At 32.3% G+C, this 21,738-nt stretch overlaps 2 protein-coding genes across 2 annotated transcripts in view; both read left to right on the forward strand.

Moving 5' to 3' along the window:
• Positions 1-11: 11 nt before the first annotated feature.
• RpI12 (RNA polymerase I subunit RpI12) lies at positions 12-1,328 on the forward strand. The gene is made up of 3 exons (XM_013318322.1): positions 12-298; positions 547-757; positions 1,251-1,328. The coding sequence occupies exons 1-3, from the start codon at positions 172-174 to the stop codon at positions 1,273-1,275; spliced, it is 363 nt and encodes a 120-aa protein (XP_013173776.1). The 5' UTR covers positions 12-171; the 3' UTR covers positions 1,276-1,328.
• Positions 1,329-2,879: 1,551 nt separating this feature from the next.
• Positions 2,880-21,738, forward strand: part of m (zona pellucida domain-containing protein miniature) — a 45,590-nt gene continuing 26,731 nt past the window's right edge. The window contains exons 1-2 of the mRNA XM_013318328.1: positions 2,880-3,028; positions 19,880-20,078. Coding sequence (XP_013173782.1) covers positions 20,029-20,078 — 50 coding nt within the window. The 5' untranslated portion in view covers positions 2,880-3,028; positions 19,880-20,028. The remainder of the gene's footprint in view (positions 3,029-19,879; positions 20,079-21,738) is intronic.

Here is a 21,738-nt window from a genome sequence, read left to right on the forward strand (position 1 = left end):
TGTGTTGAATTCTTGATATTTGTTTTTATTTGAAGTTGTAGTATGGTTTTGTATACTTTTAGGTTATCATATTAAATAATCTTGTTAGTCAAGTACTAAAGTTATTTAATCATACACATACTTCATCTAAAAGGAAAAATTTAAAGTACTGGTTTTCCAGAATTTTTTAAAATGACTGAATCTGGACCATTTTCAACAAGTACAGCATTTTGTGCCAGATGTGGATCTATATTGCCTCTACTTCAAGAATTTGGTTCCGTAAGATGTTACGCTTGTAAAGGGATTTATGATGCTGAAAGTAAGTTCTATGTTTGTAAAGGAATGATAATACAAAAAAAAAAAATAAACCGGCGACTCTTTTGTGCTGGTAAACAAAATAAAAAAAATTGCCTAATCTTATAAGTATTTTAAAATTGGTTAACAGTTCACTTTATAAAATTATTATAGAAAAAGGAATGTAGCTTATTGTGTCATTTCTTTATAATTATTGAATTTTATACCATGTATATTTTTGTAAACCAATTAACCAAGAATTTTCCCTTCTAGATTTTAGCAATTTAAAGTTCAAATACACAGTTAACTTTAACACAGTATCAGTTGTGACTCATGAGAAAATGTTGAACAGAGATGATCCAGAAGGGCCTGTAGTTGAGAGAAAATGTCCTAAATGTGGTAATGATAGAATGTCATATGCTACATTACAGCTACGCTCAGCCGATGAAGGACAAACTGTATTTTACACCTGTGTGGTTTGCAAGTAAGTAATAGAAATGTTACCTTAATTCCTTTAATAGAGTTGACATTCCATTTTCTTAGACAAAACATAGTGTTTCTTGTACCTATCTACATACAATGTGTATGTACAGAACTTGCAGCAGTTGAATTCTAGTCACTTTAGAGTGCGAAATTATGTGGTTAATTTTTTTTATTTTGTGTACAGTCAGCTGTATAAATAAGTATAGATTTAAAAAGCTTCAAAAACTTGTATTTTCTTTACTTACAAAAATAATAATTTGTGTACAGATATCCATCTGTATATACACTTCTGACCATACATACTTTTGAAATTGAAGACCTATGCAAGTTTCTGCAATTGTGTAAATGGATTAATCAACATTTTGGTGTTTTTTCAAAACAGTCTTCTTTTATAGCTACTTGATTTTAAAATACAGCTGTAAGAAAATTTTATGTTTAAAAAAATTATGAAAATTAATTGAGGCGAAATGTTAATTCATTGTTTTTTTTTTCAGGTACAAAGAAACTGAGAACTCATGATTTGTAAGAAGTATATTTCTGACTTATGTAAATAAATATAGCTTTATGATATTGTTTTGTTTTTTTATTTATTTTCTATACATCTGTTAATCTTACTAACAATTACAGTAATTTATCTCCAAGATCCAAGACAAAATCTTGTACAAAATCCATTTACATTTTCAGCTGATTTGAAGTTACATTTTTTTAACAATCAGTAGTATCCATCAATTCAAGAAGCGAGCATATCATCATGTCAAAGGCCGGCAACGCATCTGCGGTTCCTCTGGTATTGCTCATGTCCATGGGCGTCGGTGAACACCTCGGCGTTCCCGCTGCACGTTTTGACTCCTGTTATAAAAACATCAATATTTTCAATTTGTAATAGTAAGATCTAGATGTGTATCTGATTTCAGAAGTTTTCATACTTGACCTTGTAATAACCAATATCTCAACCATTGCTTCATAACTGTAAAATTCTTCAACCCAAGCTTTTTTTTTAAATCAATATCTAAAAATAAACATTCAAATGTACTTCCATTAGCAACTGTATCAGCAAACATTTAATTGTAAATATCTTATGGCCTACTTTATTATCGACAAAAGAGCTTGTTAAGCAACACTATTTCTTATCAGCTAACCCCGGCCCATTTTATGAATAAAGACTCTATGCCGTATGCAATTCGGTAACTAATAGTAAAGCAATATTATACAATTGTCAGGTTGTATTGTTCGTTATATTAAAAGGAAGCCGGCAACAGATCGGTTCATTCACAAGACGCAGGTGAAAACATCACGGTTTAGATTTGACACGGGCTACCGCAAAGATTGTAATTTTGTGTACGTAGTAGAAAGCTAGAGATATATCAAAGCGCTATATCCGTGTGTATGACAGAGATATAATATAATTTCATCATCGAAAGTTGTAGCATCGAAAACCGTAATTAATTTGATCAGTAGATATAAGTACTATATGCATATACTACTGTGCAATGTACGTTCCGAGTGAAGTCCATGTATCCATTTTTATCATCGATAAGTGATAACTTTTATTACTTACGGATATGAAGATGTTAGAAGCTAGTTTTTTTATCTTTTATAATTTCCCAAACCAATAAAATCACAATCCCCATGAATACGGAGTTACCTAAGCTTATGGGAAAAATAGCTTGCCAACGACTTGCTTATATAGGTCTTATTTCAAGTACTGTAGATTAAGATTTGCGACATTGGTTATATAAATAAACTCTTAGCTATAACACCTATATAGTACTTACGACAAAGAATTATAATTAAAATAATTATTATAGGTGTGTTACCTAAAATTCAAATTACTATTCAATAACGTTAGGTGTGTTTTTAACTTTTAATATAATGTCAAAGGTTGATCAAGACCAAAGAAAGTGTGGATGGAATGATTAAGAAGATGATATATGTCAAAATGATAGTTAATCTAAATGCATGGAAAAGTTAATTACTGTGCCGACCCTCCTTAAGGAAAAGGGAAGGAAGATGCTGTGAAATGTGTAAGGTTTTCGATATCGATATTTTTCAGTGACAACACTATGCGTGGGGGGAGGCGGCAGGTGCCAGGCAGACGCGGCGGCGCGCCAGTCTCTCGCGACCGTCGCTCTGATTGCACGTCGCGCTCACACAACCTCATTATCGACACGTGCGGCGCAACACTATTTTGTTGTTCTTAACATATACAGCCTACAATTAAATGTGTTCTGTGAACTTGTGGGGTAGTCGAATTCTATAGATTCCCGACTAGGTAAGTAAACGTTTAAATTAATAATATCGCTATTTGGGTTATGTTTTGGTTTAAGGTGTGATACGAAAGATTTATACGACTTTTATAACACTATATTATAATAAACAACGGTAAAACGTTCATTTAAAAATTAAATTATGTATGTCAGCGAACCACTTTTCTCATTCAAACGTTATAAGTGTGTCGAAATTCAATATCACAGCTAGAAATTCGGAATGAGAATGTATCAATTATCAAGAAGACTTCTCTTCACAATGGTATAGTGTTACGATTGTAGAAAAGCTATGAGTTGGTGGTACATGATCTGTTAGTACATAAGACATCAACGCGCACACTGAAAGTGTCGGTAGCATAGGTTTCTCAGAGCTTTTTTACGTTATGTGTTGAATTTGGGTATTAATCATGACTTGCTAGTTATTGTCTTTTATTAACATATTCTCAAAGATTACTTGATAAGATAAAATGACACTGTGAAAGTTTTTACACGAATAAGGAACCAAAGTTGTTCAATGATTTTAATTTTGTTTCGTAATAGTATATTGAAGAAAAATCTGAGTTTGAATTTTATTTACTTTAGAATACTTACAATTTTTTTTAAGAAAATGAAATTACTTTTCAAATTCTACTTCCAGTTACCTGAAACTTACTGAGCATGGACAATAAATCAATACAAATTGAGTCAATAACCATCTTATCATTATGACCGGCTTTTGTTATATACTATTAATTTATTCGACGCAGATATAAAATAATTCTACATGTGCTAATATGTTAAAATCTTAATATACGTGAACCTGCTTACATAGTTATCATTATTGCGTTGTAGTTCAAACAACCAGTTTAGAGTACGTTCATTAAACGATAACGACGTAAGTTCGAATCGATTAAACTTTGATTTGGTAGCTTTTCTTAAGTAACCGGAAGTTTCAGTTCTAAGTTACATTTACAAAACTATGTAACATCCTGTGATGCTCAGCCCAAGAACGTCCATCAGTCGTAAAATATTTTTTTAAGTTAATGTATATTTTTATTAGAAATACGCTTTCTTAATTTTATATGCAAAACCGTTACTTAGAAGCTTCTTTATTATTTAAATGTATGCTAATAATTTTTAAAACGGAACACCACTAAAACTTTACTAATTGCAAGAAGTGTCCATTTTTACATATATGCAACATAAAATGTAATGAATGAAAGTCGCCAATGTTAGAATGTAAAGAAATGTGTTAATTCAATCAACGGTGTCTGGGATTTAAGTATGCAAGTGTGTCTGAGTTTTTGTTTGCGAATTGGTTTTTACAATCGCAGAAGATATATTATATTATGACAAATTCTTAATTCTATGAACTACTTAAATATTTATTAGAACTAGCAATTTTATAGACAGTATTGAGCACATGACCGTATTATTTAGAACAGAGTATTAAAAAGGGTCTTGACAGACGGACGGACAACAAAGTGATACTATAAGGGTTTCGTTTTTTTATTATTAAGTACGGAACCCTAAAAATGTATATTTTACTCTACCACATCGTCCAAGTTAATGTAAAATAACTTAAAAATTATAACATCGAAACCCGACATTGGTAATGTAGCTTAATTATTAAATAAAAGAAGATATACTGTGTACAAAAGAATTGATAAATACTTAATTTAATTGTCTTCTTTTAAATATAAAACAAAAGCGTTAAGAAAAATTCATTAGTAAATATGAAAAGAATTCCCAGTATTTATGACGTAGCGCGTTTAACGGACAGACGGAGAGGGAATGGTGGTGTGCTAGCTTCAATGACCTGATTAGTACCAATGGTTCCGGCAAATTGCCTCTTACAAAGCATGGATGATTAACGGTGTAAATAACAGTATGGTAACCCTAACTATCGATGTCGATTACATTACAAGCTGTTTAGAGTTTTAAATTTACGCATACAGTTTACTGATTTGCGTGGTTTGGATAAACGATTTCGTTGTTAATACAACGAACCGAGGAACATCTTAATTTATGTTCTTTTATAAACATGCTTATATTATAAATCCGAAAGGTTAGGTGGATGGATGTTTTTTAGAAGGTACGGTCAGACGGCTGTATGGATCACTCTGATATTTGACATGGATGTAGAACACAGAGGCTACTATTTTTTCTTTATATCGCGCGAACGGTGTCGTGGAAGACAACTAGTGTTTAGTAATGAAGTAACTAAGAAATAAAAAAATAAGAAAAATGTTACTACATGATTGTGATGAGACAGTAAAATTTGAAATAATCTTTGTTCTGATGTACGATTGTCAAGAAGTAGACTAACGTTTTGATGTACGCTGTAATTAAAAAACATTACAAAAGTGGGTTAACCGTAAATAAAAACTAATTAGCTCAGTGTCTCGTTACGCGCATCTTTCACGCAGTCTACACAGACGTAAAGTGTAACATACCGCAGTTAGAGAATTAGAGTCCGGGTAATGGCAGACGTAATTACTAAGCTATGATTAGATACATATCTATCCAACGCCAAAATTAGCAAGCGTATGTTAAACACGATATGAAAATTTACCGCAATCTGTTTGATATGTTTAGTTTACATTGTAGGTCTGTAGATTCTTTTTCCCTTTTGTATAACTTAAGTTGTTAATAACATTAACAAATCTGATTTAACTTTTTTTAATTTTACGGAAATTTTTAAATTATTTTAAGTAAAATATTATTGACGTTCGATTCTTTCAACAACCCACCGAGGGGCTCGGAGCCTAAACTAAGTGATGGGTGACTAGGCCATAGTCAACGCAGGCCAAGTGCGGATTGGTTGACTTCACACATATCTTTGATTTTTTTCTCAGATATGTGCAGGTTGCATCACGATGTTTTCCTTCACCGTAAGAACGTCGGATAAATGTACATATGTAAATCGGAAATCGAAAAACACATTGGTACTTGGCGGGATTCGAACCAAGGATCTCCAGATAGCAAGTCAAGTGCTTGACCCCTGAGCCAATGATGCTCGTTGCTCGTTCGCTTGAAGATCCATCAATTAAGTACATACTTCGATCAATTGTAGTTGATCATTTTGACAAATAAAGCTATTTGAGATAAACTTTATACATTTTACAGTTTGCTTAAAGTAATTTATCCAAAAAGTCCCTTATTGAAGGCAATCAATCAAGATAATGGAAACTAATGAACTCACGTCTACTTCGTAATTCTTTAAATTTTACAATACAAATGATTTCGTAATAGAACTTGAATAATCCAATTTCAACTTTAAATACATGTTAAGTGGGTACAAAAACGTTTGATACTTGTTCTCAGAATCAAAATATATTAGCGGGATCCCTTTTGCACTTCAATTGAGGTTCTTTATAATGTTATTATCGTATTTATGTCAATCAAATGCTAAAACATCGTGAGTTTTCTTTAATCAATTTAGTAATATAACTGACAATGTGAAATAAATCTTTCTTACTTTGTTTTACGAAATACTTGTAGTTAATTATACAATGCGATAGAATAATCGTTTATTATATCTATTATAAATAAGTTTCATTTACATTTTCCTGCATTAATTTTAAATTACAATTTTACATTTAAGTTTGATTTATATAACCATTTATGTATTATTATCTTGTTAATATTATAAATGCAAATGTTTAGATCGATGGATAGATTGATATTTGTTTGAAGGGATCTCCAGAACGACTGAATGGGTGTTGCTGAAATTTAACAATATAGAGCATAGACTGGCAGAACATACATACATATAGGCTACTAAAAATGTTTTTTTTAATTCCGCGGGAACGGATTCAGGGGCGACAGCTACTGTATATATATGATTAGAAATTAATTAATGTTTGTGCCTCAATAAAGTTCAACTATTGCCCTGTAACTAGGGTTTATAGTTACTGTGGATTAGCATAAACTGTTATAACCATAGGTTATTTAATAATATGTTAATGACTTGTTAAAATAACATAACGGCTTAAACCTACAATGTATTTCATCATCAACCTGCCCTTATCCCTGTTGGGGGTCGGCACAGTATGTACTACTCCTCCATACATCCCTATCAGCCGTCATATCTAAACTTACCTTTTTATATCATAAGGTGGCAAACGAGCGAGCGATTAGCTTCATGTCCGTTACAATATACAATTGTTCGTATATATATAATAGTTACAAATCGTCAATTACTAATAAATTAAATGTTAAGGATTACTTGATTAAATTGCAATTTAGCAAATAATCTAGACGCATTTGTTAAATAGTCTCCGAGAGCGCTACATCCGCATTTTGACACTTCTTTCTTCTACTTCGCTAACTGTCACGATTGTTTACTACAATCACAAAACAATAGCTCAAAGAAGGCCAGATGAAGGAGGTTCTTAAAGTATAAGATTGTGTATTTCTATCCGTATATGTTTATGAAAATATATACATTTTAAATCAGCATTTAGAGTTGGTAGATCGTAATTTTATCCCCTTTTAAGGGATGTTTATTACATTGATTCTTCTGTATTGATTTGATTATGTCTACACATTCAAGTTTAATATGCGGTAACTGCGGTTGACCGCAGATAGATGTAAATACTCAGTTGATATGAATGTATTATCTTGTTTTCCACTACCGAAACACCTGCATAAAGATATACCTATCCTTCTTACTCTCTTTGAAAAAATAAGAGATAACAACATGTTATGTTATATGTTATAAAAAAGTTTATTAATTATCCGCCGTTGCCCGCGACTCCGTCCACGCCAATTTTGTAAAATTCTTAATTAGTAGCCTATGTGTTCTTCTAGACAATGTTCTACAACTATGCCAAATTTCATCAAGATCCATTCAGCCGTTCTGGAGATACTTTAAAACAAACATCCATCCATCCTTGCATTGAACAATCGCATTAATACTGTTATTAAGAAGGAAACGATACAATATTTTTTTTGCTAAAGATTTATGTCAAGGTAATATTATGTCCCTAAATTTTATGAACATTAACGTGTAAGAATTTCATTCATTTTCAAATTTTACCGTATTTTAAAATCTTAATCTGAAACTCTCACTCGCGTATGGCGTAAAAAAGCGCGCTCGGCTAGCGGAATTCCATTTATAATGATTATTAATTTATTAATGTATACGGAGCAGCGCGGCTCTCTCTCGACTTTATGGGGCTTACGCCTCGCTGCGCGCTGCCTCGCATCCTAGAGTAAGGCCACGGCCACACTCCACAATGGAAAAAATTCTAACTCATTTGTTTGCATTTGACTTCGTACGATATTAAGTAAAGCGCCCGGTAAATATATTTTTTTTATTATATTTGAATGTAGGCGATTTTGTTTAACGCTTATGTCGTATTTATTGAATTAAAATATATCGTATAGTAAACCCTTCAAACCAATACGTACTAAAATTCACAAAACTGATTTCTTTGATCACCCAAAATTTAATATAATATGATAAGGTAATTAATTTGTAATTCTAGATAATATCTTATCTCATATATATAAAAGAAAGTCGTGTTACACTATTTATAACTCAAGAACGGCTTTACCGATATGGCTGAAAATTAGTGAGGAGGTAGCTTAGAGCCAGGAGACGGCCATAGGATAATATTTACTCTTTTTTCCCAATTTATGCCTTGAAGAACTGCTTTTTATTTAACTTATCTATATATTAAGTTTTTTTTTATATATCCACGCGGACGCAGTCGCGGGCGACAGGTAGTTAATTATATATTTCATTTTCGTTTGATTACTTACAAGCATTTTTGAAAGATATAAAGAATAAAACATTACTTTAAATCAATACAGGAAACCATTTATTATGCGGGGAAAGTTAAATTTCGACATCAAAATGATAATTTCGAAAAAAAAGAAAGTGAAAAAAGAATGTATAAATTTAATTTATATAATTATTACCAGTGTGAACGTGTCTTTAATCGATAGTTTTGTGATAAGGACGTCGCGTCGTAGCGGGACTGGGTGATTAGTGGAGTGGTCATCAGGATCATAGATATTTCTATTGCTTTTGATCATTATGACTATTGACCCACATACTTAAAAAAAAAACTTCTCATCCAATCAACATGTGCCTAGTTCATTTGATTAATAACTTTTAAGTACGCAGTAGTCTATGATTTCTTCACTCGTGCCTATTTTATAATTTCAATAAATAAAATCATTAGTTGTTCATGAACTAGTGAATTTTCCTATCTTTGGTTGGATCTTAGATACTAAGGGCCTATCACGAATATTCATGATAATGTTTTCGTAACGTAATCGACAAAATTTGTATTAAAATTTATAGTGCGCCCCCTGCCGGTTTTATACCACACCAACAAATTATTTAATTTTTACATAATTTTGTTAAAGACCATACGATGGCGGGTGTCGCAAACTTTTGTGCTAGGCCGTCTGTGGTCTCTATTTAGTCCAAAGACCGTAATTATGTTAGTTTAAATTCATTAGGCAAAATATTAGGCTTATTAAAAAAACTTTTGTTTTTCTTCGATCAAATCTATACGCGTGAGAATTCAATCATCGTCAATTAATGCCTTTATTGTTACGTTAATGATTTTGATTCTGACAGTCGTTTAACGGTATTGTATAGGCAAAGATCGCTCTTTTATTATTTTAATATGAAGACGCTGTCAGAATAACCAACTGTGAGTTACTTATCTTTTACAGTCATTGTCTATCTATCATTTAAAAGTAATCAATACTCATCATATCATAATACAAACTTTAACGTGTCTGAAACGTAAAATGTATGTGATGAGTTTTGTGACGTTTGACGTATTCGACCTCTTTGGTACAGAGTTTGCATTCTAGCAAAGAGGTCGTACTATGGAGAATATTTTTCATCATCATATCTGTCCGTGTTCCAATATTTTTAAGAAAAAAAACGGAAATCTTGGAGAATATAGTGGTATTATAAATGTTAAAATATGTAAATAGTTTTTATATCGAATTATAAATCATGTTTGGCTTGTTATGTTAGTTGTTTAATTTTCTCGGAAGTCAATGGTTCCAATTTTCTCGGAATTTAAAACTAAATTCGGTCTCATTATGAAGTGGCCAAGTGAAGTTTGAAGCACGTATGAAGTATACACCTACGTTTAAGCCTCAGGCTAATTACGCAAACGCATACCAAAGATCTTTTTTTTTGGAATAACAAAATTTCATGAAATTAAACCTTTTTACTTAATACTCGTTGGCATTGGACTAGAAGAGACAATTTTGCAATAAGGGGATTATGCTCTCGAAATAGTGAAATAATTTCATTATTTTGTTAAACGAGCATAAAAATTACGTAAAACTTTTTATTTTATGCCTTATGTAGTATCTATGTTGTATATCTTTGTATAAATCTTATATCGTTTGTTGTAAGTATTTTCTCGTATAAACGTAAGTAAAAAGGAAAACTAAGCAAAAATTGTTACCATTTTAAAGGCCTCTTTTGTCGCTAAAAAACTAAGACCACTTGGTATTAAAGACTTTCCGTATTTGTATGTTAGTATGGTCAACCGAAATTCCAAGCTTTTAGAATGAACATGAATAATTTATTTGATGACCCGCCTAACAGTAAATTCGAAACCAATCTATTTTTAATATTGTAGATTGTTTAAAAATATATATTTACATTTAAGATTTAATATAGTAAATAAAAATCATTATGTTACATTTTAAAGAAAAAAGCATTAATTTTAATAAAATACATACTTATTTTAGTTTTTTTTATAAAAATAATCAACAGTAAATATGCGTATGTTGAAACTGAACGTTATGTTAAAAATAGGCAAATGTGAGAAATCGTTCATGTACTATTAAAAACAATTTCTATGTAACAAATCATAATACGTCACTATCTGATGACGGCGAAGTTAATACGACAATCCCTATATTATTTCTTCTCTTGAATTTCCCGTCTTTGAATTTGACGATCAAGTGAATTGCCGCAATTAAACAGTCCTTATTTGATATGTATTTCGTTATTTTATATGAAAAAAGTTGTGATGATTTGATGAAATAAATTAATTTTAAATGCACATAAAAAGTTAAGATGGTTGAATTGATTATAGTTAATTTCTGTTAAAGATAATTAAGTCACAATTAAGCTCAGGTCGATTTACTCATTTAGATATAATCGCTTTAATGAATATTTCATAATACAAAGTAGATTTAAATCGATCAGTTTTTGTTTTGATTTATTAAGTAATAAATTAATATTTATATTTTTACGTGCAATTAAAAAGAAATGTATCAACAGTTTTATATATTCTGTGGAAAGGAACGTGTTTTGATTTATACAGAGTTCGATTTCGTTTTGGCTTACGTCTCACTGGGAGATCCTTTAGACCGCATGTTGTGCCATACTTTGGTATTCTGAACACATGCTTGCTTTTTAAACAGTATTCCAGATTATACTTAATGTATGCAGTTCTTTTTTTCTTATATATCTTTGTTTAAAACGTAATTTTGATTCAACTGTGTGACTAATTAGCCTTCATTTCATAAACTTAAAATTAATTAGGTTATTTCATCGTAACATTGGAATAAAAAACTTGCAACTAATTGGAATTAATTGCAAAAATTATTTTATCTACAGGACCATCTTTGATTCTTACAACTCGAAGGCAACTGGTTAGACTACATTTTGTGCTCCGAAGAGCCCTTTAATTTGAAAGTTATAAAAAGAGCCGACATAATGATTCCCTTCCATTCTTATATCTAATTTTCACCGCTGCCATCGTGTTATTTGATCTAAACGGTACGCGCCGCGGGCAACACGCTGTATTGTTAACCATCTGGGCCCGAATAAATTCAACAGACGGTCGGGCATCGCAATTATTGTTTGTAGTCTTATTACTAATGGAAAATTTATGTGTTCCTGTCGAAGAATAATAACGCAGAAGTGCCTGTAATTTGATCATGATTTTTTTACCTTTTTCATGACATTTCTTTATCCTGTATCGGTAAATATTATCTTATACTGCAATCAATTTGAAGCGCCAATAGCCTAATGGTTGAGGGTACGGATTTCCGATCTAGAGTTCGAATCCCGCAATTCGACTATTGTCGTAAACCATATCCAAGCATAAGCCTAGAGCTTAGTTGGATTTGTACAAGAAATATTTATAAATTAACAAAAAATCTGCTAATATTTTATTAAAGAAATGTTTTTTTTTCTTTTTTCTCTTTATTTTTTTAGGGACTTTTGTTCTTTTGAACATGTCAGTCCCATGACAATCAAGTTAGGAGCTAATTATAATTATAAGTATACAAGCAAGCGATATAAAAATAAAAAAAAGCAATGATAACAATAATAAGAAATAACAAACAAAAATATTTACACTTAATATCTACAAAGCCTTTAGCACCATATAAAGAAATGATGATTCACGGCTTACCAACCATTCAAGTCTGTGTATTTATGACTATCGTTCTATTTACTTTATAAAAAAATCTAAATGAAATAATCATCATCATCAGGTCACTACACGTCCCCACTGAGGGGCTCGGAGCCTATCCTAAGTTAAGGGTGATTAGACCATAGTCAACCACGCTGGCCAAGTGCGGGTTGGTTGACTTCACGCATATCTTTGAATTTCTTCTCAGATATGTGCAGGTTGCATCACGATGTTTTCCTTCACCGTAAGAACGTCGGATAAATGTACATATGTAAATCGGAAATCGAAAAACACATTGGTACATGGCGGGATTCGAACCCAGGACCTGCAGATTGCAAGTCAAGTGCTTGACCACTAAGCCACCGACGCTCACTAATAATAATGGATACTATTAAATATTTACCAGTTGAATGCCGATGTCTAGAGTTACCAATATGCTAGGCGCTAAGTTACAAGGTCTTAAATTTCAAATGTGCTCACTACCCACTGAGCAAGCAACGGGGAAAGGAAAGGATTATAGTGTAAACGTATAAATTATGGCTCATTTAAACAGCAGCTCCAACGTTACTTAGAAATAAATAGAAAATACTCGAAACATTTACGGAATATCTGCAATTATAAATGGAATGACAGTGTCGAGTCCGACCCTGTGTCGTGGAAATGGTGACGTGAAATATTACACAATCGATATTAAAAGATCCGAACCATAGTTGGAATTTTACTAAATACGTTGAAAAATTTAAAGTACATTTAATTATTCCTTCATGCATTAATAAAACAATTGCTAATCTTAAAGGAAGATAATTAATTAGTCTAATAGCCTCATTGGTTACTTTGCTCATTGTCAATTGCCCTTAGAAATCATATTATAAAGAGGATAGATTTGATTGTACATTTGCATTGAATAGGCTCCGAAACTACTGAACCGATTTAAAAAATTATTTCACTGTTAAGTAGCTACACTATCTTTGTCATTAGATTTTTTTTAATTCTACGACAAAGTCGAGGGCAACTGCTAGTGTTAGGTAATTGTATGAAAATATATCCTCAACAGTGATCTACGAATCGTCGTGAGCTAGATAAACTTATCGTCTTATTATTCTGGTCGACTTCGTTTCTAGAGGAGAGTCGTGCAGTGTTATCTCTGCACTCGTGTCACAATACTGACGAATGTCTTGACCTGACATATCCGCCAGTTTGGAATATAAATTTGTTTGAAATTCAAGAAAGTTATGTTAACGCTTTTTTTCTGTTTTATATAAATGCTATATCAGCGTCATTAGTATTACACGCCATATACCGTGGATAAGTTGCAGATGCAAAAAATCCTTAAAACATTTTCTGATGAACGTATAATTTGAAAGCCAACTGCAGTGTCGTGCGGGGCCATCCAGACTGACTTATACCGTTCATACTGATGAAATACTCAAGAAGGGCAGTATTAAAAGTACTAGAAAACGACGTGCCAGGACGGCGGTGGTGATTACATTATTGGTTGGCTAAGATTATATTAACGATACATCTTACAATACAAAATCTGTCTAAGATATAAGTATTACTTTGTAAGATATAACGATATAAACAGTTATTTATACCGTGCAATCTATTAGGATTTCACAGGGCCGGTGAGCAAGCGTCTTATTATAGGTTCACGTTGTTTGACTTTTGAACCTGCGATCGAAGGCCGCTTTCGCGACGAAAGCGATACAAAGGAGCTAAGCTCAGCTATGCAGCTTCCATATAACTTTCGTATTATGAAATATATTTCCATATATTATATAATTACGTATAAAATAATAATTTCAAAGTGAAATGTTAGCCATTTCCGCCGTGACTTGACTCCTATAACTGTTTGTTACACAAATCACAGTTTTAGCACTTTTATTCAAAGGTGATGGCATTTTAAAATATAATGAATTGCCATTGAGCCGATTGGCCCACTGATCAATCGGCCGGAATTTTTACCATTGGGCCGATTCAATGCTGAGAATTAATCGGTCCAATGACAACTATCTTTATGATTTTATGGACACAATCGGCCCAGTAAGAAATACATCCCATTGGGCCGATTGACCGGTGTAACTGAAAACACTCATGATTGTAGATACTAAATCTTTTACTTTTACTTGTACAATTATAATATGGTAACATTTGTTACAATGTTATGAACAAAGACATTTCAATCTTCAATAATTACTACATATTATATTCACTTAATATTTCTTTACGATTCAGCGCGTAAATTACCGTTACAATTTCTACCATATGTTCCCTTTGTTTGCTCATCAAGATAACGTAATGTATTTAAAAAGAAATAAACATTGTAAATATGAATGCTGATGGGCCGATGCTATCTAAGCTAAGCACAGATTGACTACACCGACAGAGTAACATGGCGGAAACCGTAGCCAATTACGCATCCAAAAGAAACGAAAACACGGAACTAAATGATCCGATAGAACGGATTTTACATATTTGTATATATTTTAAAGTCATTAAGTTAATAGTCGAGCCGCAAGCAATTTATTTCCGATATCCTGTTAATAAATACAGCGTTTCTTGTACACAAGAAATACCGTTTTACAAATACGTAATATGCACTGTTAGAATACGAGTAATACAAATGAAGTTGTTTTTTACTTTCTTTCACTGACAACGATCGGGGCGAGTGAGTAGAGTCCTTTACAATGCCACAATATTTACAGTTTTGTACACGCTAAGAAACAACAACTATTTCAGATTTGGGCTTCTGGCTTTGTTTCACGCTATACATTTTTTTTCATAAATTTTTGTTATTTTTCTAACGACATTTTCTCTTTTTAAGGCCACATTATAAAATTAGAGCCAGGTACAAGTCTTCGTAAGTTTTCTTAAAGCACCGCTTTTGCAAATAACTCAAGGAAATTTATTGTGCACTTAAAATTGAAGGTGTGCGTTTTAAAGAAAGTAGAATTTACGTTACAAATAAACTAACAGTAAGGCTACGGCTGCTACAACAGTGGAGGCCAACTGTTTTTTTTGCAAAAGCTACTGGTATGCACCGTTTGGAATGCGATCAGAGGGCGCGAGGTCGTGCTAGTAAAAGTAAAACCGTCTATTTTACCGTCTATTTGTTATCTTTACAATTCATCTTTTACTCATAACACATTTTTCTTTAATTATCATTATTATATTTAACGAATATGTGTACAGTCGAACAATCGGTACTGGGCCAGCGTGGTTGACTGGCCTAATCATCCTTAACTTAGGGTAGGCTCCGAGCCCCTCAGTGGGGACGTATAGTAAGCTGATGATGATGATTTAACTGATAAATGAGAAAGTTTTCTATAACATATATTCTTAGAAAAGTCGTTAAGGCGTAACCTAAACAAGTATGTATATGTGAAGTTATGATCAGTCGTAACCAGATCTAACAGTAGATAGCAATTATAAAGAGACATCATCATAAAGTATTTTTGTATAATGAATACTTACGAAGTAGTAAAAAGCAATTAACAATCCAGTATCTAGAAATAACCCTTATTAATAACTCAAAATGATTTAATAATTAAAATTAATAGACCATAGATAAAAACATAAAAATGCAACATATTTCACTTATATAATAAATGCGATAGTTTAGATGGATGGATGTTGGTTAGTAGATTACTCGGGAATGGCTCAACAGATCTTTATGAAATTTGGAATATATGTAGAACTTAGTCTGGAAGAATACATAGGTTACTTACTAATCTTTCTTTTAATTCATGGACGGAGTTGTGGGTTGAAGCTAGTAATTCTGTAAATTAAAATATTAAACTAGAAGTACTAAAAAGCGTTAAATCGTAGTCGTGAAATTTAAGTACAGATTGCAGAAGATAATGTTCAACGCTTTTCATATCCTTATTAAAGTTTTGTTGTATCTTGTCTAAAGCACGTATCGCTCCTGGTGGGTCGATAGTTGATCCGGACTATCCAATTTCGTTCCGCTTTCGTCTCTCATGCGTTAAATGTTTATGACGTCTCTTTGATGATAATATCGCCGCTCTCAGCAGCCGCTAAGCATTTTCTACAGATAAAAAATCTAATTACAGTTCACCCATCCTTTTGACGTCGAACTTTTAACTGAGATAAGAATAGGCAGTTAAAATTGAATGCATTCGAAGACAACCATTTCACAGGCATTAAAAAGTTTTCACAGCTTTGTTCACTAAACTTTGAAGTTTTTTTCGCTTGCTTTAATTATGATGTCTCTAATGCATTAAAATATAGCAACTAAAAATTTTAATGTAACATTAAATTTGACGAATATTAAAAATGCAAATGATTGTATGGATGGATGGTTGTTTGTTAGAAGGTATCTCCAGAACAGCTGCAAGGATGTCGTTGAAATTTGGCATAGAAGTAGACATAGTCTAGAAGAGCACGTAGGCTTCTAAGTTTTTTTTTTTATTTTCATTCGGTCAGAGTCACGGGTGACAGCTAGTGTATAAATATATATATCAAAGTAAGAGGAATTTGGTCTGTAGTATGTCACCAATCTGGTTGTCACTAAATTTATTGGCAGTCGAAACGCGCACAAGTTTTTGCACGTCAAAGTCACCGACGCATACCGCTCTCGATTCTGGTCACATCATCTTACATGTCATGGAATTCCTTTATTATGCAGTCATAGTCTTATTTGGAATCAAAACTTTCATATGTAGTTTTCATATACAATTTTTTTTTCAACGAAATTCTTATTATAATCCTCGGAAAAGTTACACACGAGATGAGACGATCTTTTTCTAAGAGTGCAGTGGTTATCTACGGGCTGTTTTAATTGCCCTTTGTTTCCCGGACACAACAACTATCCAACTGCGCTGTTGTCAAGATATTAATCATGGTCAAGTTGTTGTTTTGAGCGCGGAATTTAAGAAAAAAAATAATATGCCCGCATGCTTCAGCTACCATCCTGTCCAAGTCCCATCAAAATCGGTGTAGCCGTTCTATAGATTACCCGAAACAAACGCGGCCTTGCCGACAGATATGCAGGTACACGGACAATTTAATTTTTTTTTAAATATTTTTTTCGTTTTCAGCAACGCAAATACATGTGTACGTTACATTCAGACACTTCAATTTTAATAATGTATAGATACTTCGTTCATTTAAAGCACTGAACTGTAGGAATCTCTATCAATGTAGTACGTATCTGACTTCGTGTTAATATCACGTTTATTTTTTCTTGCCACCTCATACGTAGAAATGAGCGTGAGTCTGTCGGCGCTATCGGCAGTCACCTGTGTGTACCGTTACAAGCTATACGGACTCGACGGCGTACGGTCGCAAAGCCCCGCTTGCCGAGTTTTCAGAACCGTCGCGATCCGAAGCTCGCAGTAGGCCACATTGTGTAGTCTATGTCAAGCGATTATACACCTCTCTGTCTACCGTTTAAAACACAATTAGGTCTATTTTTGTATTCTGCGCACATAAGAAATGCTTCTAACGTGATACAAGTAGCTACTTTAATGTGGGTTTCTAAGTACTGGATGAGACTTATGTTTGAACATAAAATCTCACGTATGACAGTGTTATGTATGTTCTTCAACCGTAATATTAGCACTTAAAGTTCTTTCTAGTGTTGGGAATATTATTTTAAATGTAAAGATACATTCAAACAGTAATAATTAAATGGTTAAACGGTTTATAATCTGTTGGAAAACGTTCATTTGCATTCATCACTCGTCAGATTGTTTTCATCGTTTGAGTTTTAGTTTTCTAACTGGAATATGTGTACGATGCATACTTATTGCTTTTTATATGCACCGTATTTTTTTTAATACTTACATTTTGAATAATTTTCATTGCATATTATATTAATTAATGTGATTCAAATAAAGAAAAAATGGGATTTTCATTTAAAAACAAACTTAATTTTTTTGTGCCGGTTATTTGTGAAAATAAATATGGTAAAAATAAGTTAACTTCGAACCATGGTATTACGTGTACCGATGGTTGGGAATAAATTATTGATAAAAGAAATATTTCAAAGGAACCTGTATCAAAAACTAGGCCACATAGAATATATTATATATTTTTTATGTGTAAAAATTTCAAGAATTTTTGAATATGTAATTCGAAATTGTCATTAAAATGAAAAATTTAAGCGGTGTTTTATGTTCGTTTCCAAAAATTATTATATGTATTGGTATCGATTACGTAAAACTTTCTTTTTCGTTTTTGAAATACCTTTTACGTTTTAATTATTTTTTTAACTAATTAATTACTATTAAAAGTTAATTAACTATTTAAAAAATTTCTCAAATTGTACATATATTTTATTTAGTAGTATTGTTTTTGTTTACTTTTATGCTGCCCTAGCTAGCCCGCGACTCCGTCCGCGTGGATATATAAAAAAACTTAGTGTAGCCCACCCTTCCATCCATCCACATCATATCCATCTAAACATTCGCATTTATATTATAAGTAAGTTAAATAAAATTCGAAGAAAAAAAAGTTTAAATAGTAAGTGTTCTATGTCCGTCTCCTGGCTCTAAGCTACCTCCTCATCAATTTTCAACCATATGGGTAAAGCCGTTCTTGAGTTATAAATAGCGTAACTAACACGACTTTCTTTTATATATATAGATTTTATGTTTGAATTTAATTGTTTATTAATTCCACAATAACAAAATATTATGATTCGATCCTTACTTCTAATATCCATTTAAAAAAAAAATCAAAACAAAGATCATCAAATATAGAAGTGGCATTGACTAAATCATACGAACTGCTACTTGATTTTTTAGTTTTACTTTTATTTAATACAACTCATATTCAATTTCAATGGCTTATTGTTAAAACGATGCCTTCGGCGTTTTTAATCATGAGACTTCTTTAATTGAAGCGATTGTAAGCTTTAAATGTATTTTATCTAAAAGCCAATATTGCTTGTACAAGTAACATATAAAAATATTGTCATTTATTTTTAGTTAAAACACTTTCTCAGGCAGCGAAAGACCATTGTACGTTATTAGGCACCAATGTGTTTTCACTAAAAGCTTTCCTACGCATAATATATTTCTTTAGCAATTCTAACGATGTTTGGTCAAACAATAAACACATTGTATGCATTGGACATTAAACTTTCGGGCCATTTCAGTCATCCACAAACGTTATTATGACCTGTGTATATAAATACATTTCTTTTGGCAGTTTATAAAAACTACTAACTGTCGCCCGCTACTCCGTCTTATGTGTTCTTCCAAGCAATGTTCTATATGTATGCCAAATTTCTTAAGATCCGTTCAGCCGTTATGGAGATACTTTCAAACAAACACCCATCTATCCATCCAAACATTTATAATATTAGTAAGAAGTAAGATGTATTTAAAAAGAAAATAATCAAAAAAATGTATAATAAGAGCTTTCATCTCTGTTGATTGGTAAAATGATAAAATAATTATTTTAAAGACGTTTTTTCTTTTCTTACAGATAACAAGAATCAACACTTAGAGTAGCACTTAGGCCAGTGAAGTGTAACACAAAGGGGATATGTTCTGTGACAATAGTTTGTCTAACACAAGAGACAGAAGGTGACAATTGTGTTTTGTTCACATATGACAGTGCTGTGACTATTGATAATGATTGTTTGGAGAACGAAGAACACGAGTCGTCGGAAATATAGTGGCTGGTAAGTTACAATATTTTTACTAACGATATAACTCATTTCAAATATCTTAGCGGCTCAAGGTCACGGGCTCGCTGCCCAGTGTCCCCCGTATCGCGCAACGCTCCGCTACACCGTAAATTGTACGTGTGTCACGCGAAGTTACGAACCGCCAAGATATCTGAAAACATTTTTTTTTATGAAATGTCTATTGTTGTTATCAATACTTAATTAAAGCCCTTATGGTGGTAGGTGTACGATATTTGATTGTTAGTGGCAAGGGAATTAAATTCTTTGACAGCAAAAATCGCCTTTACAGAGGTCAAATCCTAGGTCCTAACCAACCCAACCTTTGTTATAAGGGAAGAAGGCAATAAGGTATTGTTGGAAGAGGGTTCTTAGAGTAAAATGAAATTCTTATTTAGTCTTTAATTGATAGTAGCTGTCGCCCGCGACTTCGTCCGTGCTGATTTAAAAACAAACTTATTAAGTAACCTGCGTGTTGTTCCAGGCTACGTTCTACAACTATGCCAAATTTCACCAGAATCCGTTGAGCTGTTCCGGAGATTATTTCAAAGAAACATCCATCGATTCATCCATCTAAACATTCGCATTTATAATATTAGTAAGTAGTTAATTCTTTGATGAAAATTTAATAATTTCAATATTAACAACTTCCGTATAGTTTAATTGAACGTTGTTACGACATTCATTAAGCTTACATTCAATGTCTGAGAAGGAATTTATTACTCCCCATATATGTTGAATATAAGTTATATGCTATAAAAAAATTTCACGCCTGTTGCTTGAAATTTATTGTACCTTCGTTAAGGTTTTTTTATTGCTTCGAAATGAATGAAGAAAATATAATCAATATCTGGGCATATGCATTTAAAGGTAAAATAGTGTAGTAACTGTTTCGAAGGTCAGGGCAATATAGTCTTTAAGAACTAGTTTACGAAAGCTCTTTTCTAGACATCACTAAATTTCAAATAACTTTTTTTTTCAACTTAGAAAGAGAATTTCAATGATAATAGTAACAGGGTCTTTTTATATAATAATAGTTGTCGCCCGGAATGTCGTCCGCGCGGGATTAAATAAAAAAGAACACAATTAACCTATGTGTCCTTACAGATTATGTTTTACCTCTATTCTAAATTTCAGCGAGATCCTTGCAGATGTTCTGGAGATACCTTGTAATAAACATCTAAACATTCACATCTAATATTAGTAAGACTTAAGTAAGATTTCTAAAGTATACGTTTGCGATAAAATTATCGACGTAAATGTCTTATTACGAGCCAATGAAGCGAGGTGGGACGCCGCGTGCGTTCGAAACGCATTCCAATGTCTTCTAATAATGCACTTTCGTATCTCGCAAAAAAATTGTTAAAATATTCCCATCGCGACCGCATGTCTTTTTTGAGGTTATGCGCTTTTACATCAATGTCCAATTTGCTGTGCTTATTGAAAACAAGTTATTTCGATTCGTTAAATGTATTTCTTTTTAAATAAAAACTTGAATTATATATTTTGACAATTCGATCGAATATTTTATTAATTCGTAATACCAGCAGACATGTACTTCATTAACCGTGTGTTTCTGAGACATAAATCCCCTTCCGTCAAAGACAATGACAGAGATAAAGGTATTTTTATACAGAGATTTTAGTCTTAGAAATCA

Source organism: Papilio xuthus, unplaced genomic scaffold (genome assembly GCF_000836235.2).
Source record: "Papilio xuthus unplaced genomic scaffold, Pxut_1.1 DF826923.1, whole genome shotgun sequence".
Taxonomy (NCBI): domain Eukaryota; kingdom Metazoa; phylum Arthropoda; class Insecta; order Lepidoptera; family Papilionidae; genus Papilio; species Papilio xuthus.